At 57.0% G+C, this 15,602-nt stretch overlaps 1 protein-coding gene across 3 annotated transcripts; it reads left to right on the top strand.

Annotated features, from left to right (window-relative positions):
- The first annotated feature begins 1,054 nt into the window (after positions 1 to 1,054).
- LDB1 (LIM domain binding 1) lies at positions 1,055 to 14,505 on the top strand. Of its 3 annotated transcripts, none has more exons than XM_007470384.1 (11): positions 1,055 to 1,423; positions 10,477 to 10,579; positions 10,705 to 10,749; positions 10,858 to 10,933; positions 11,029 to 11,131; positions 11,305 to 11,477; positions 12,014 to 12,136; positions 12,371 to 12,454; positions 12,547 to 12,670; positions 12,875 to 13,023; positions 13,737 to 14,505. In XM_007470384.1, the coding sequence occupies exons 1-11, from the start codon at positions 1,399 to 1,401 to the stop codon at positions 13,965 to 13,967; spliced, it is 1,236 nt and encodes a 411-aa protein (XP_007470446.1). In that variant the 5' UTR covers positions 1,055 to 1,398; the 3' UTR covers positions 13,968 to 14,505. The 3 variants fall into 3 exon arrangements, with proteins under 3 accessions (XP_007470446.1, XP_007470448.1, XP_007470447.1); XM_007470386.1 differs by having other exon boundaries at positions 1,231 to 1,423; positions 12,875 to 13,017; XM_007470385.1 differs by lacking the exon at positions 1,055 to 1,423 and adding an exon at positions 7,387 to 7,937.
- The last annotated feature ends 1,097 nt before the right edge of the window (positions 14,506 to 15,602 follow it).

Raw genomic sequence — 15,602 nt, 5'->3', positions numbered from 1 at the left:
AAGGTGGGGAGGCTCCTCCCGGGGAAAAGAGTGTTCCTTACGTGGACCATCCACATCATCCTCCCTTCCACCCCACCCTCTCCAACTGAGGCCCCAGCCCCTGCGGGTACGGGGCACTGGAGGGGTTTGCTTCCTGTTCTTCCCAGTCTCGGAGGCCCTCAAAGGAAAGCAGCTGCCAGGCGATTGGGGGTGGGGGGTGGGGGGAGGGAGATTGAAACTGGATGGAGAAAGGGGGAAGGGAGGAGAACATCTTGACTGATGAGTCAGAGTCTGCAAGGGTAAAGGACAGCCTACGGATTCCCCCTCCCCAGACCAACCTGGCGGTCATTTCGCTGCCCGCCCTTCTCCCAGCAAAACACAGATCCCAGGCAATTAGGCGAGGGAGGGCCGGGACCTCACCTAATTAACCCTTTTAGGGCCAGTCCCAACTGGTTTAGCAGGCAAGGGAGGGGTAATTAATTTAGGGGGAAGGTGAATTCAGGGGTTGCTACTAGAATTAAGACAGTGCTGCTTTCCCCACCCACGTTGGGGTGGGAGCGCATAACCAGGGGCCTCCGGATTAAGATTGGGGTTTCAGCAGAGAGCATGGGCGGGGAGCCGGCAGTCGCGTTTCCCTCCCAGAGCGCGGCCGGGGGTGGAGAGAGAGCTACATCTCAAAGCCCACCCTGGCCCCGCCTCCCCCAGTCCCGGCTCCCGCTTCAGCTCCTCTAAACTCCCAACCCAGCGGCGCCCGGAGGACGGACACCCAGCGTGAGGCTTCGCTTCCTCTCCCTTCCGCTCTCCCGCCCTCTCCCGGGTCTATGCCTCGGTCTCCTTTTTTAAAAGCTGCGTCACAAGCACGCCGAACTCGAAGCGCTGCCGGCCCCTCGCCGTCCGCCGCCGCGCGGCGCACGCAAGTCGCCGCCCGCTGCGCCCTCGCCCGGGTCACTTTGACACTGCTCTCCCCGCCCACTAGCAGACAATTAGCATATTAATAAAGCCCGGCCCAGCCCGACTAGGGCTGGTGAGCGGGCGCCTACGAGAGTGAGAGCGAGAGCGAGAGCGAGAGGGAGCGCGAGAGCTAGAGGGGGCGAGCGGTAGCGGCGGCGGCGTTGGCGGCGGGAGCGCACAGACACGCACACGCACACGCGCACACACAGACACACACTCCGGGGACGCACACCCGCGCGCACACAGCAGAGACAGCTCGCCTTCCTGCCTGGCTTCCTTCCTGTCTGCTCCACGCCTGACAGGCCCCTCACTGCAGCCAGGGGCCGCCCGCACCGGGCCGAGGCCGGGCCGGGCCGGCGGCGAGGACAGCGGCGGCCGCGGGCGGCGGCGGCGGCTCATGCCCGGCCTGTCCCCGCGCGGGGCGGGCACCGTGACTTGGCTGGGCCCCCAGCGGCGGGCGATGTGAAGATGTCAGTGGGCTGTGCCTGTCCTGGTGAGTGGGGCGCGCGGCCGCCCGGCCCCTCCCCGAACCCTCCCTGCCGATCCTTCACCCCTTGTTTGGTGAGAACTTGTGTGTGGGGCGTCGATGGCATGGCTGTGGTCGGAGGCTTGAGGGGTGTGTGGGGCCTCAGTCGGGGGAAGGTTTTCCCCAGCTGTGTAAATGCGCAGCAGCCCAGAGGCACGGGTAAGGGGCGCTGGGGTTAGCTTCTGTGTGTTTTTTGGTGGGGGAGGCTACTTAGGGAGGGGTTTTGGGGGGGCTGAAATTCCCAGAATTCCAGGGTGTTAGCCAATCAGAAGTGAGTCTGGACTTTTGACCCCCCCCCTCAGGTCATCATACAGTTGTGATTGGCTGGTTTGGGTTGCCCCCCCCTTCCCTGCTGCCTATTCCCTCTTACCTATTCTGTGACACCTTCCTCCAGGCTGTTTCTGAGGACCCTGTTTGGGGGGGTGGGATTGATTGGGGGCCATCTTGCCCCCCTCCAAATTATCCTGCCTGTTGCCAGGGAAAGTTGGCCCTCCTGAGGGACACGAGGTCCTCCTGGGGTGTGGGGGGCAGATAATTGGGCCCTTGGGTCTGGCATCTTCGCCCTAGTGGGAGGGGGAATGTGGCAGCCCCAGGCAAGCTAGGAAATAAGAGTGACTTGTGAGAGTTGAATTGAGGGGAGCGATGCTTGACCCCAATGAGAGGACTTAGGTTCAGATCCCTGCCTCCCCCCAAACACATCAGCTCTTGCCAGTGACAGACAGCCTGGGTCTGAGTTCTTTCCTAGGGAGGAGGAAGGCCTGGGTCTGAGTTCTTTCCTGCTGCCAGGAAGAAGGAGAGGGGCCGTGTGACTGAAGAGGTGGTCTTCAGAGGGCCTCAGAACACGGCTTATATCCATCCCCAGGACTCTGGGTTCTTGAATTATCTGCAGGACCCCCTCCTGTCCCAGGCAGGAGTTAGCTTTCTTTGGAAAGTCAGGTATTCCTGAATCTAGCCTGGTTTGGATCCTTAGCCCCTCCAAATGCCCTGTTCTCTGGGAGGCCCATACCTCACAACTGGAAACCCCCCTCCCCCCAACACACATCCCCAAGGGAAGCTGCCAGTGCGGAAGCTTCCTTGAAAATCATGTGACCCAGGCCAAAGCTCTGTTGGGCTGGGCACACACTTAAAGTGCCTGCTGAGGCTGACGTTTAAGGGGCATGGGGCCCAGAGGGAGGGCTAGTAGAGCCTAAGAATCCTGGAATATCCAGGTGTGGGAACCCCTGGATCCTGCTGCAGAGGGTCGGGGAGAGGAGGAGAGGGAAGAGCCTGCCAAGCTGGAATCCTGCCTGGCACCATCATTCCTCCTCCTACCAGCCTGGTGTGTGTGTTTGTGTATTTTCTTTACAATTGCCCCATGCTGAGTACGCTGTTCAGATCCATCCATTCTCTGAGTCCATCCCATGGCCTTGATCCTCCATCACCCTACATAAGCATAGCTAAAGGGCTGAGTCTTAAGTATGATTATTAGTGCCTACAAATAGTGAGCAGGAGGTGAGTATGGAAGGGCTGTCAGGCTGGAGGTAGATGGGAGGTTGATCTTGAAGTTGAGGTAGGGTGCCTGGTCCTGTAGGAGAAGGGAGAAAGTTTCCCTCTCAGTTTCTCTGGGAGCAGCATGGGTACAGAAGAGGACCTGTATGTGTGAGGGGGGACAACTTAAGGCAGTGCCCTAAAAGGTATGTTCCTTTTGTGTGTCTGGTGATCTGGTTGGGGGAGAGGGGGCCTAAGATGGCCGAGAGTGGGGAATCTTTTTCCTGAATGTGAGGAAGTCTTACGGATTGGTGCCACAGAGGATGGATGGAGGTTAGTCTTCAAGAGAACCATTTGGGGAGGGGCATGAGAGTGGCCTGGGGGTGAGAAATGGTAGGATTTGGGGTAAGGGAGGGCACCAGGCTTGCATGGGTGTGTGTGAGCACATGGCTGAACACAGGGACCCCGTGGCAGCATGTCCAGTCCAGGCCTAGAGACCACCCCCCGCAACCTGAGCAGCCCTGGGGTGGGGGCCCAGGCGCCCTGGCAGGCTGCCTGCCTGCTGCCTGCCTGCCTGCCTGCCTGAGTCTCTCCTTTGTGCTCTGCTGTCTCCCGGCTCCTCCTCCCCCAGCCCGGCAGAGACAGCACATGCCCCACACATGTGACTGAGGGAAGCCAGAGCACACGCAGACCCACACACATGCACATGCAGAAGGAAACACTACAAGATACACACACATACACACATCTAGCTCTCATAGTGCTTCTGGGGTGTGTAGTAGCTTCTGGGGCTTTGGTCAGGAGCAGGGAGGACCTCTGCTAAGGGACATCATCCTGGGCAGGGCAGGTTGCTGAGGGGGCCAGGACCTGTCTGGGGCAGCATGTGGCTCAGAAGGGTTAAGGTAGGGAGGAGTAGGGGGAGGGGAGGAGGCAGCAGTGGTGGCGGCTGGGAGCCAGGAGAGGAGGATGGCAGAGCGCCAGGCCAACGGGAGGCCGGGCACAGACAAAGGAAGGGGGGCAGGCACACTGGAGGCCTGGGTCAGGGAGCCCCAGGGGCCCGGGCAGGGGGCAGTGCTAGTACCTTATCCTGTGGGCTGTGGCGGGCTGCTCTCCTTCAGAATTCCCACCTCCAGCAGGGGTGCTCTTGCTCTTCCCTCCCTCATCACCTTTGTCAGTCTTTGCTGCTCCCTGCTTTCTCCCCACCCCACCTCCCACCAATTTTAGAGCCTTCTAACTCTGAGTTGCTCTCTTTAGTTGGACCTCATCTGCCCCTGTGCAAGTGGGAGAATTAAGTCCGAACTGAGAGAGGACTTGCTGGAGAAGGGGAACTAGGAGAGGGCCTGTTTTGAATGATATGCCAGGGTCTGGATACATCTTGGTATTTAGGGGCCCTTCTCCCTGAAATTTGAGGAAACAGACTGGGTAGGGGTTCTGAGTTCTGAACTGGATGCTGAAGCCAGAGCCCACAACCATCTCCCCTCCCCAAGTAGATAGTCATTTGGGGCCTGGAGTGACTATTCCTTGGAGGGGGCAGGCAGTAGGAATGGCTGCAGTGCCCCAGGGCTGGGCTTGTGTGAGTGGGGTTAGAACCAGGGTTCCAGCCTCAGGCCCTCCTGTCTCACTGTAATCTGTGCAAGTTAGGATAATAGGCCCTGGATGCTATTAGGATCTCTTGAGGTACTGCCTGTGAATGTGCTTTGGAAAGTTTAAAGGAGCAAAACAAATGACAGGAATTGTCCTGTCAGTGGGGGAGGAATGTAGTTATCCCAGAGTTGGGCTGTAAATTTGGGAGTCAGGACAAGTATCTCAAGTCTTGGTGGTAGGCAGTATGATGATAGGCATTCTGACCGAACAGTATAGATTTCGATAGGTTTATGAAAGCCAGGATGTATCATATGGCCAGGCCATGGTGGAGAATGGTGTGCAGATTTCAGAGGGGGGTGGGGTTAGTCCCTGGGTAACAAATGGTAACACATGTGTGTAGCAGTCTGTCAAAGGTTCAGGAGGTATAATGCAGTTTTGGGGTGTGTCTTGGGGCTTGGGGCATGTGCATCACAGGTCCCACTGTGTATGTGTGTGTGTCCTGGGTTTGGGTTTATTTGGGGTTTGAGGTATATCACAGGTTGAAGTGTGTATCAGGTACGGATTTGTGTGAGAGTGAGCTGTGTTAATTGTGTGTGGAGGATGTTCACAGAGCCAGATGCAATAGTATTATTATTGCACAGTCAGCTGGTGTGCATGCCATCCTGTTGTGGGGCTGTGTGTGAATCTGGTTGGGGGGGCGGGAATAGAAAGCTGAGACTCAAATTGCAAAGAAGAAGGAAGTCCTTACTGCCCCCCACTTCCCGTGAGAGAGAGAGAGAGAGAGAGAGAGAGAGAGAGAGAGAGAGAGTGTGTGTGTGTGTGTGTGTGTGTGTGTGTGTGTGTGTGTGTTTCTGTCCAGGTAGTAGGGCCTGGACCACTATCCAAGTTTTAGAAAAGCCCCCTCTCTTGGGCTTCCCCCCTTGCATTGGAGAACAGGTTCCTACCCTGGTAACCATATACCGTTTTTTCCTAGGGTTTGGGGGAGGATTCAGCAGCAGACTAGACCCCTTCTGGGGACCCTCAGATGGGCAAGTTTGCCTTCCTGAGCTCTAACAGAGCCCCTTTCCCTTGCACCCACGTGCCTCCGGCGGTGGTGGTGGTGGTGGTGGTGGTGGTGGTGATGGGTGGGTGGGGGAAAGGGGGCTTCCTGCAAAGGTAGTCAGCATTTGGAACTAAGCTGGGTTGGGGGCAGGGAACCTGGAGTGTCCCCCTCCTTCCAATCAGTGTTTACGGGCTTAAGTCTGAGTGTGTCTCTGTCAAAAATAACCCCCTGGAGCCTTCCCCCCAGCTGCTCTGGGATTTCACCAGCCAAGGGTGGCTGCCCAGGCCAGCCTTCAACCCGAGAGATCACTAGGGAGAGGAAGAGAGATTTGGGGGATGTTTGGGAGGCTGTTAGAAGATACTGGGAGTCTCCAGAGAGGACGAGTGCCCTCCTCCATCCCTGCCTGTGGCTTGGGCTCCCCAGCTCACCCCTAAGCACCCCGCTTGGGGCTTGGGAGCGGCATTCCAGTTCCTGGCTCCCACAGCCCTCCCCTCCATCCCGGTCTCTCCAGACCCAGTCTCTTCTGTCTCCCTCTCTCCGGCCTGTCCCCTGTCTCTCCCAGTCTCTGTCTCTCTTTTGTTTTTCTCAGTAGTCCTCCCTGCCTGCTTCCCTCTCTCAAGCTCTCTCCCTCCCCTCTCTCCCTCTTCCTCTTTCCTCGCAGGGAGGGGGCGGGGCCGGTGGGGGCAGCTCCACCCTCCGCCCGCCCTGGGGCCTCATTCTGAGAGAGGCTCTGAGAGAGCCAGCGGGGAGGGAGGGAGAGAAAGGGAGAAAAGGAAGGGAGCTGGCGGGGCGCTGCGTGTGTCTGTGCGTGTGCGAGTGTGAGTGAGTGTGAGTGCCGGGCCCTGCCTCTGCTGGTGCCCCGGCGGAGGGGCCTGCTGGCCTGGGGAGGGCGGGCGGGCTGCTTGGAGGCAGAGGCAGAGGCGGCGGCGGGGAGAGCAGAGGAGGAGGAGGAGGAGGAAAGAGCGGAGCAGCCATTGTTGAGGGAAACCTTGCAAACAAAGAAGGCTCCGGACTCCCCGCGGCCCCCCGCCCCCCAGGCCGGCCCCCTGGCCCCGGGTCCCCAGCCCAGTGGCCATTGTAACTTTCTCCCGGGGCTGTGGCCGCAGTGGGGCGGGCCGAGGCCGTGCCGTGCCTCCGGTGGTGGTGGTGGTGGTGGTGGTGGTGGTGGTGATGGGTGGGTGGGGGAAAGGGGGCTTCCTGCAAAGGTAGTCAGCATTTGGAACTAAGCTGGGTTGGGGGCAGGGAACCTGGAGTGTCCCCCTCCTTCCAATCAGTGTTTACGGGCTTAAGTCTGAGTGTGTCTCTGTCAAAAATAACCCCCTGGAGCCTTCCCCCCAGCTGCTCTGGGATTTCACCAGCCAAGGGTGGCTGCCCAGGCCAGCCTTCAACCCGAGAGATCACTAGGGAGAGGAAGAGAGATTTGGGGGATGTTTGGGAGGCTGTTAGAAGATACTGGGAGTCTCCAGAGAGGACGAGTGCCCTCCTCCATCCCTGCCTGTGGCTTGGGCTCCCCAGCTCACCCCTAAGCACCCCGCTTGGGGCTTGGGAGCGGCATTCCAGTTCCTGGCTCCCACAGCCCTCCCCTCCATCCCGGTCTCTCCAGACCCAGTCTCTTCTGTCTCCCTCTCTCCGGCCTGTCCCCTGTCTCTCCCAGTCTCTGTCTCTCTTTTGTTTTTCTCAGTAGTCCTCCCTGCCTGCTTCCCTCTCTCAAGCTCTCTCCCTCCCCTCTCTCCCTCTTCCTCTTTCCTCGCAGGGAGGGGGCGGGGCCGGTGGGGGCAGCTCCACCCTCCGCCCGCCCTGGGGCCTCATTCTGAGAGAGGCTCTGAGAGAGCCAGCGGGGAGGGAGGGAGAGAAAGGGAGAAAAGGAAGGGAGCTGGCGGGGCGCTGCGTGTGTCTGTGCGTGTGCGAGTGTGAGTGAGTGTGAGTGCCGGGCCCTGCCTCTGCTGGTGCCCCGGCGGAGGGGCCTGCTGGCCTGGGGAGGGCGGGCGGGCTGCTTGGAGGCAGAGGCAGAGGCGGCGGCGGGGAGAGCAGAGGAGGAGGAGGAGGAGGAAAGAGCGGAGCAGCCATTGTTGAGGGAAACCTTGCAAACAAAGAAGGCTCCGGACTCCCCGCGGCCCCCCGCCCCCCAGGCCGGCCCCCTGGCCCCGGGTCCCCAGCCCAGTGGCCATTGTAACTTTCTCCCGGGGCTGTGGCCGCAGTGGGGCGGGCCGAGGCCGTGCGTGCGAGTCTTTGTGCAGCCCGCGGAGTGGAACTCCCAGCCAGGCCTGCCTGTCCCACTCGGGACATGAGCGGCTGAAGTTGGCCCCCCCTCAGGCCTCACCCCTTCCAGGGCCCCTCTGGGCTCGCAGCCGCTCCCCGCACCTCTCCTGGCCCCCTCAGTTCTCCCAGGTAAGTAAGTCTGGGCACCCTGCAAGCCTGTTGGGGGTGGGTGGAAGGTCCTCCATCTGGCCCGGGCCTGGTATGCTGGCTGTGAGAGCGGTGACCTAGCTCATAGAGGAGAGGGCTCTCGGGCCTGCTGACCTTTGGTCAGCCCCCAAAGGGAGGGGGCCTGCCCTCGGGTCAGGCTGGTTACCATGGGAAATACCCAGCTGGAGGTGCCCCGCTAGGCCACAGGATGCAGCTTCCATTCTGAGAAAACTTTACTAGTTCTGGGCTCTTCCTCTCTCCTCCCCCTTCCTAAGGGCTCCTAGGTTGCTAGAGGTGGGAGACGGGACTCTGCCTAACTCCAAGACTGGATGACACATCCATCCCCTCACCCCCACCCCCACGTTGCTCCCTCTACCCCTGCTGCTGGGGACAGGCAGCAGCAGGGACAGATGGTCTGGGTGATGTTCCCTCCCCTTCTCTTCTCACTCCCCAGCCCTTGTGCTGGGGCTACTGGGAGTTGCTATGGCTCTGGAGAGATGCTGAGTTTGTTTGTGTCCATTCACTGGTCGTGTAAATAGAGGCCCCAAAGCTTTGGGCTTTAGCTCCTCAGTACTGTTACCTAGCCCCAGGCAATGCCTGTCATTTCTCGAGTGAGAAATTGAAGCTCTGAAACTTTTTTCAGAGTTAGAGAGGAACCCTGGTGTTTTGCCTCCCTTCTCTTTAGGGTCTTGATCTGATACATTTCAAGTGGCCCTGAAACTGAGGGGCAGGGGCAGTAATGCTTTTGGGGAAAGGAGGGCCTAGGTAGGGGATGAGGGCCAGGTCTAATAATCTAGACTACTGGGTGCATTGCCCAGGCCTGGCTTCTGGTTGCTAATGTGAGCTTTGACTTCCTACATGGCCTTGTCGACCTGTCTGTGGAGTGGGGGGACTTGGGGTTGGGTGGGACGGTCTCTTTCCTGAGGACACATGCTCCTCATTCAGTCCTAACTGGCATGTGAAGGCTGTGTATGTCGTGCTGGGAGCATTTGGATGTGGCCTGTGAGAGCTCATGCGTGGGGCAAGGGCCTGTTGCAGGCACCCTGATCCTGCCTGGGGCTGCTGGGTTCCAGCCCTTGGTAGACATGTTGGGGCGAGCTGAGGGTGCAAGCCTGCTAGGCAGGATGAGGCACACGCGTGTGCAGGTACAGGCTCTGAGTCTTGGCACTGAGTCTTTGGGGACGGTGGAGGGTAGGCCGCTCTGGGACCCTCCTTTGGCCCATATTGTGAGGAGGGGACCCAGGGGAGAGAATTAAATGATACATGTTGGTACAGGGTGTTCCTTTGTCTCTTCCTCCCAAGGAACAAAATAGATCTTTTATCTAAATTGGAGATGGGGCTCAGATACAGCCGATACAGCTACCCTTCCAAATGCAATCAAGTTTGGGGGACATGAGGAAGCAGCTGTGACTAGGACTCTGCTTCATGATCTCCTCCTGTCTGGTGGGGAGGGGATAAGTGGCATTGTGAGGGTACCTGGCTCTTACCTAGCTATGAATGTAACACTTCTTCCAGTCAGGTAATAGTAGAGCAGGAGTAGAACTGTGTATGCTTCTGAGTGAGGTGGAGAGGGTACACATGAGCACATGCACAGATACACACAAGCAGAGACCCTGTCTAGTTACCACCTGCCTCCTAGACTGAGCCCCTGAAACCTAGGCTCCTTCCCTGGGGCTTCTTATTTTCTATATGTAACTAGAGTGGGATCCATTGGAGGCCCGTCTACCTCCCTCCCTCACTGCAAGTCTAAGGAGAAAAAAGGGGTTGAGGCTTTGGGTTTCTGGTTTGGAGACAATACTAGACCCATGGTGGGTGTGTGTGTGGGGCGCTGGGCTGATAAGGGAGTGGCCGTTGGTGGGAGAGGCAGAAGGCCCAACTGGTTATCTGGTGGGCGGCACCCAGCAGGCACTCCCCCCACCCTTTATCTTTCTATCCCCTGCCCTCCTGAGACCCTGGGGGTGGAGAAGGAGCAGGGAGTTGGCAAAATCCCCCTTTACCCTCCCCCAGCCTGGTCTCCAGAGGGCAATAGAGGGGTAAATACTATAGGATATGGGAATCGAAGACTAGGCTCAAGTCCTAACTGCCAGTTAGTAGCTGTACGATCTTGGTAAGTCCCTTTGAACTTTTAGTTGCTTCATTTATAAAATGGGAATGTTACACTCGACCCTGCTACCTCACAAGGTTGTGATGATGATTAAACAAAATAATGTAGATGAAAAGGGAGTTTATCAAAATTTTAGATTCTGATGTTTAGATATTTATTCTGTGGTATTGACATTTCTTCCGAGGTTCAATTCTGTCATCCAGGGCTCAGCCACATGAAGAAGTGGGGTCTTGGGTATTAGGGCTGAGAACTTCTAGTTTCTTAATAAAAACTGGTATAGGTGCTCCGTAGGGTAGTCTCCCTCCCCTAGTGCCCTCGGGGGCTCCAGAAGACCAGTCCCTGTGCATACAGTCTAGCAGACTTCCAGGAGCACTGCCAAGAGGGACTCAGGAGACCCCTTCTTTCTTTCCCTTCTAGGTTGTTCCTCAAAGTCATTCAAGCTGTACTCGCCCAAGGAGCCCCCGAACGGCAACGCCTTCCCCCCCTTCCATCCCGGCACCATGCTAGATCGGGATGTGGGGTGAGTTTCTTGTCCACTTCCTGTTCCTTCCCCAGATGGCATCCTGCCTGAAAAGGGGAGGGAGTGACACCCCCCAATAATTCCTGTCTTCCACCCCCATTCTCATAGCCTCTTCCCTTACACAGCCCAACTCCCATGTACCCGCCTACCTACCTGGAGCCTGGGATTGGGTAAGTGGAGCCCAGTGGGGAGGTTGGTGCTTTCCATTACAGGGGTGAAGGTGGAGGTGGTGGGGGGAGGCTCTCTTCCTACTGATCTCCCTTCTTCACTTCCCCCAGGAGGCACACACCATATGGCAACCAAACTGACTACAGGATATTCGAGCTTAACAAACGGCTTCAAAACTGGACAGAGGTATAGCCAGGGGAAAGGAGCTTGGAGGGAGAGGGCCATCTGGGCACCTCTGTGGCATGTCTTCTGACACACACACCCCTCCCTGTGCTTCTTAGGAGTGTGACAATCTCTGGTGGGATGCTTTCACAACTGAGTTCTTTGAGGATGATGCCATGTTAACCATCACTTTCTGCCTGGAGGATGGACCAAAGAGATATAGTGAGTGACCTCTGGGGGTCCTGCCAGTGCTGCTGTAAGAGCGTACATCTCCTGTGTCCTTCTAAGATCTGGGCGTGGGTATTTGTCCCAGGGGATCTGTCTTGGCAGGGGTGGTATCTGCCTAACCACTTTTGAGATCCTTCTGTTCTGAAGAGTTTGTCCCATCTCTGCAGCCATTGGCCGGACCCTGATCCCACGCTACTTCCGCAGCATCTTTGAGGGGGGTGCTACGGAGCTCTACTATGTACTTAAGCACCCCAAGGAGGCATTCCACAGCAACTTTGTTTCCCTTGACTGTGACCAGGGCAGCATGGTGACCCAGCATGGCAAACCTATGTTCACCCAGGTTAGCACCCAGCTGGATGTGGAGCGCTGAAGTACCTGGGTTTGATTCCCCTTCTGGCTCCCAAAAATGTACTTGGCTTTTCCCCAGGGAGACATAATGGGAAGTGGCAAGATACACAGGGATGGCAGGCATGCTGCAGTATTCAGCAGACATGTATTGAGTTTGTACATGACAGTTTTCTGGGCCACAGGGAGACACCAGTGAACAAGAGCCTGTCCTCATGGAGCTTATGGCTGACGAGTGTTTTACTAGCTACAAGAGGAGAGGACAAGAATCTTTTAAGCGTTTCTACTCTGTGTGTGTGTGTGTATGTGTGTGTGTGTGTGTGTGTCTGTCTGTCTGTCTGTCTGTGTGTCTCTGTGTGTGTGGGCCGGTGTGGTGGGTATATGAGGAGATGGTCCATGTCAGTTATGCACCCAGGTTTCTGTTCAGGTGGCAGGAGTGTATGCAGTGGGAGAATCATGAGGAAACAGGGGAACCGATATACTTTTGGGTATGTGGAGTGGTGGGCAGACTTGTGACAAGCTTGTTTCCAGGTTTGTGTGGAGGGCCGGTTGTACCTGGAGTTCATGTTTGATGACATGATGCGGATAAAGACGTGGCACTTCAGTATCCGGCAGCACCGAGAGCTCATCCCCCGCAGCATCCTTGCCATGCATGTGAGTTGTGCACAGGATCTAAGCCACAAGGCTGAGGGCAGGCAGCGGGAAGGGTGGAACGAGGTCTGCCATTACCCGCCAGTGGCCCTAGACAGAGGGTTGAAGTTTATCCATCTGAAAAATGGGTTTTTATATAGTAGCCCCTCTTCTTTCGGGTGTCACAAGGCTAAGGTGATAGGGCAGGTGAGCAGATGCAACCCAGGTGCTAGTATTCTTACCTTTCTCCTCCTCTAGGCCCAGGACCCCCAGATGTTGGATCAGCTCTCCAAAAACATCACCCGGTGTGGGCTGTCCAATTCCACTCTCAACTACCTCCGAGTGAGTCTCTGGTCACCCAATTTCTGCCCCATCCCATTTGGTCTCCACTCCACGTCTGTCCCCTGACAAGCCACTAACTGGTCTCCCCCCAGCTCTGTGTGATACTCGAGCCCATGCAGGAGCTCATGTCCCGCCACAAGACCTACAGCCTCAGCCCCCGTGACTGTCTCAAGACCTGCCTCTTCCAGAAGTGGCAGCGCATGGTAGCACCCCCTGGTGAGTGCCTTGCACCTGCACCTGCTCTTACCAGTATCTGATGCTGCTTCCCCAAGGCTGTATTGCTGTCTCTTCACAAAGCCCTTTCCTCTTTCCTGGGTCTGTGAGATTGGGATCAGGGTAGGCTCAGGCTCCTTAGGAGCCGGAATGGGGAATAAGGGTCCCAGGGCGCTACCCCACCTGAGTCTCCTTTCCCTGGCACAGCGGAGCCTGCACGGCAGCAGCCCAGCAAGCGGCGGAAAAGGAAGATGTCAGGGGGCAGCACCATGAGCTCGGGGGGCGGCAACACCAACAACAGCAACAGCAAGAAGAAAAGCCCAGCCAGCACCTTCGCCCTCTCCAGCCAGGTACCTGTAAGCATCTCGGCTTTCTTCTCTCTTCTGGGCTGCCCCACTGCTGGCCCCTGACCCTTGACCCTGTCCCATCCTGAGCTCACTAGCAGACATAGAAACAAAGACAGTTTTTCCCAGTGTACTTTGCCATCGTGGGCTAACTCTTGTCCCTGATGACAGTCCTTGTCAGTCACGTGCATGATTGTGATCACACAGACTCAGACGTAGCAACGTACGAACGACATCAAGGGACGGAGACAGCTATGGGAACGTATGGACATAAAGGACAGACAGCTTAGGGGCACACAGACCACCAGAGAGACAGACACGCTGACAGAGGGACACACAGACTTGAATGTGTGCAAATCTAGAATACATACACGCACATACATTTCCCCACCGGTGTTTTTGATCTGCTCCCTCTCTTACATTGGACAGAAGTTGAGGAGCCCCCTAAAGTTTTGGAGAGATGGACTAGGGAGCTAGAGGAGTAGACTGACTTCTCCCAGAATCCAGTGGATATAGGTTAAAGGCTGTGATGCTTTGCAGTCCTTCAGTGGGAAGTATTCCAGGGGCGGAGGGTATCAGAGGAGTTGGGGTTTTAAAGTGGGGTTTAAGTGGGGGGGGGGGAGGTTGAGTTTCCCGGGTGGGTGTTGGGGCTCTGGGGGTATCTGCTGCCCTGGGCTGGGCGAGCCCCTGCCCCGATTATGTTTGGGGACCTCCGCCACTCTCAGGATGTGATGGTGGTGGGGGAGCCCACCCTGATGGGCGGGGAGTTCGGGGACGAGGACGAGAGGCTCATCACCCGTCTGGAGAACACCCAGTTTGACGCGGCCAACGGCATTGACGACGAGGACAGCTTTAACAACTCCCCTGCCCTGGGCGCCAACAGCCCCTGGAACAGCAAGCCTCCGTCCAGCCAAGAGAGCAAATCGGAGAACCCCACGTCACAGGCCTCCCAGTAAAGGCTTTGCCATGGCCACCGCCACCCAGCGCTCTGCCTGTCTGCCCCACCCCTCGAAGCCCCAGGGAGCAGAAGACAGAATGAAGAGACTGAGTATCTAAAATGGGCAGCCTCATCCACCCGCTTCAGGGAGGAACTGGACTCACTGGGGGCAGGTGCCAAGATTTGCCCCCCCAGTGGCCCTGGGCTGGGGCTGGCCTCTGCAGAGCCTTTTGGGGGAAGGGGGTACTCATGTGGATGCCTATGTGGACCCTGGGCCTCTGAGAAATGTCCCGACCACCTCCCAGGGCATTTGCCGCCATCCTCACCCCAGGTTCTGGGTTCCCTCATCCTCCTGACTCCACCCTCTTCAAGCCTGGGGTTGTCTATGCCCACAGCCCTTAGGGACTTAAAAGTTATGGGGCTTGGTTGAATGCCCCTCCTGCAAACCCTCCCCTTAGGTGGCTGGTAGTAGAGGGGTAAAGCTCTGGGCTCCTCCCTTCTGCCACCTATCCCAGCTCCAAGTTTTTTAAAAAATAATATTATTAAAAATGTAAGTTTAAAAAAAAAATCATGTCCCCTATTTCCCCTTATTAAAGGTCCAGCTACCTCCCTATGCCTGGCAGATGGAGAGCTTAGGGCCTATGTGGAGGTAGTGGGGTATGCATCACCATTTTATACAGTTTGGAGAGCTTCAGACCAAGGAGACACTTTGCCATCTCTCTTCTCTTTTCCTCTGCGGTGACTGGAGTTGGGGAAGGCATGCCATGAGGGTAGGGTGCCACTGATGGCCTCAATTTTGTGACAGCCCCCTGCTGTTGTCTCTGTCTCCCCATCCTCTAGGACTCTGGCCTGCCCTCCTAGTGCTTGTGACTCCTATCCCAGCCCCCAACCCCCTCCCTCCACGGTGTGTATATTCTTTACAAGTCCTCCATTAGAGCAGCTGTCTTGGATGGGGGGAGGGGGAGGCTCCCTGCCTTAGGGAGTGTGGAGGGAAGGGAGCAGCCTTGTTTGTCACTGTGTTTTTTGTTTTGTCTCAGTTGGGCAGGCATGGGTGGAGGAGGGGGTTCGTCCACTCTCCAGTACTCTCTTTCCCCAACCCCTCAGACTGCATATCTAGTCCTCCCCTGCCCTTCAAGGAGGGGTAGAAGCCACTGAGGGTGTCCCAGCTCTGAGCCCACCAGGGAGCAATAGGCTTTTGTCCTCCAGCTGAAGTAAAGGCTCTTCATCTCCCAGTATCTCCTCTCTCCCCTTCTTCATAGAAGGACAGGGGAGGCAGCCAGGATCCTCAGCTCTGTTTCACAATTGGACATGTGGGGGCTCCAGGCCCAGGGTGAGGCCGAGAGCAGGGTCCCATGAGTCTGGACGCAGCTCTGTGGCTTCACTGCCTTTTCCTGTGGCCAGTTCCAGAAGTGTTAGCACCACCTCTCTCTCCACTCTTCCTTCTGGATTCTGGGGTCTCCCACATCCTGTTTCCTCTACTCCAGCTGCCACTTTTGGAAGGATATTGTGTCAGGAGCTGAGGGAAGGGGTAGGGAAGGTGGATGTCCCACCCCGCCCGCTGTAATGCCTTTTTTTTTTTTTTTTTTTTTTTTTTTTTTTTTTTTTGTGGGGTCTTAGTTCCTGGGCTAGGGATTGAACCTGGGCCCTTGGGAGG

Source organism: Lipotes vexillifer, unplaced genomic scaffold, assembly GCF_000442215.2.
Source record: "Lipotes vexillifer unplaced genomic scaffold, Lipotes_vexillifer_v1.1 scaffold916, whole genome shotgun sequence".
NCBI lineage: Eukaryota > Metazoa > Chordata > Mammalia > Artiodactyla > Lipotidae > Lipotes > Lipotes vexillifer.
This window is presented reverse-complemented; position numbering and strand designations above follow the sequence as displayed.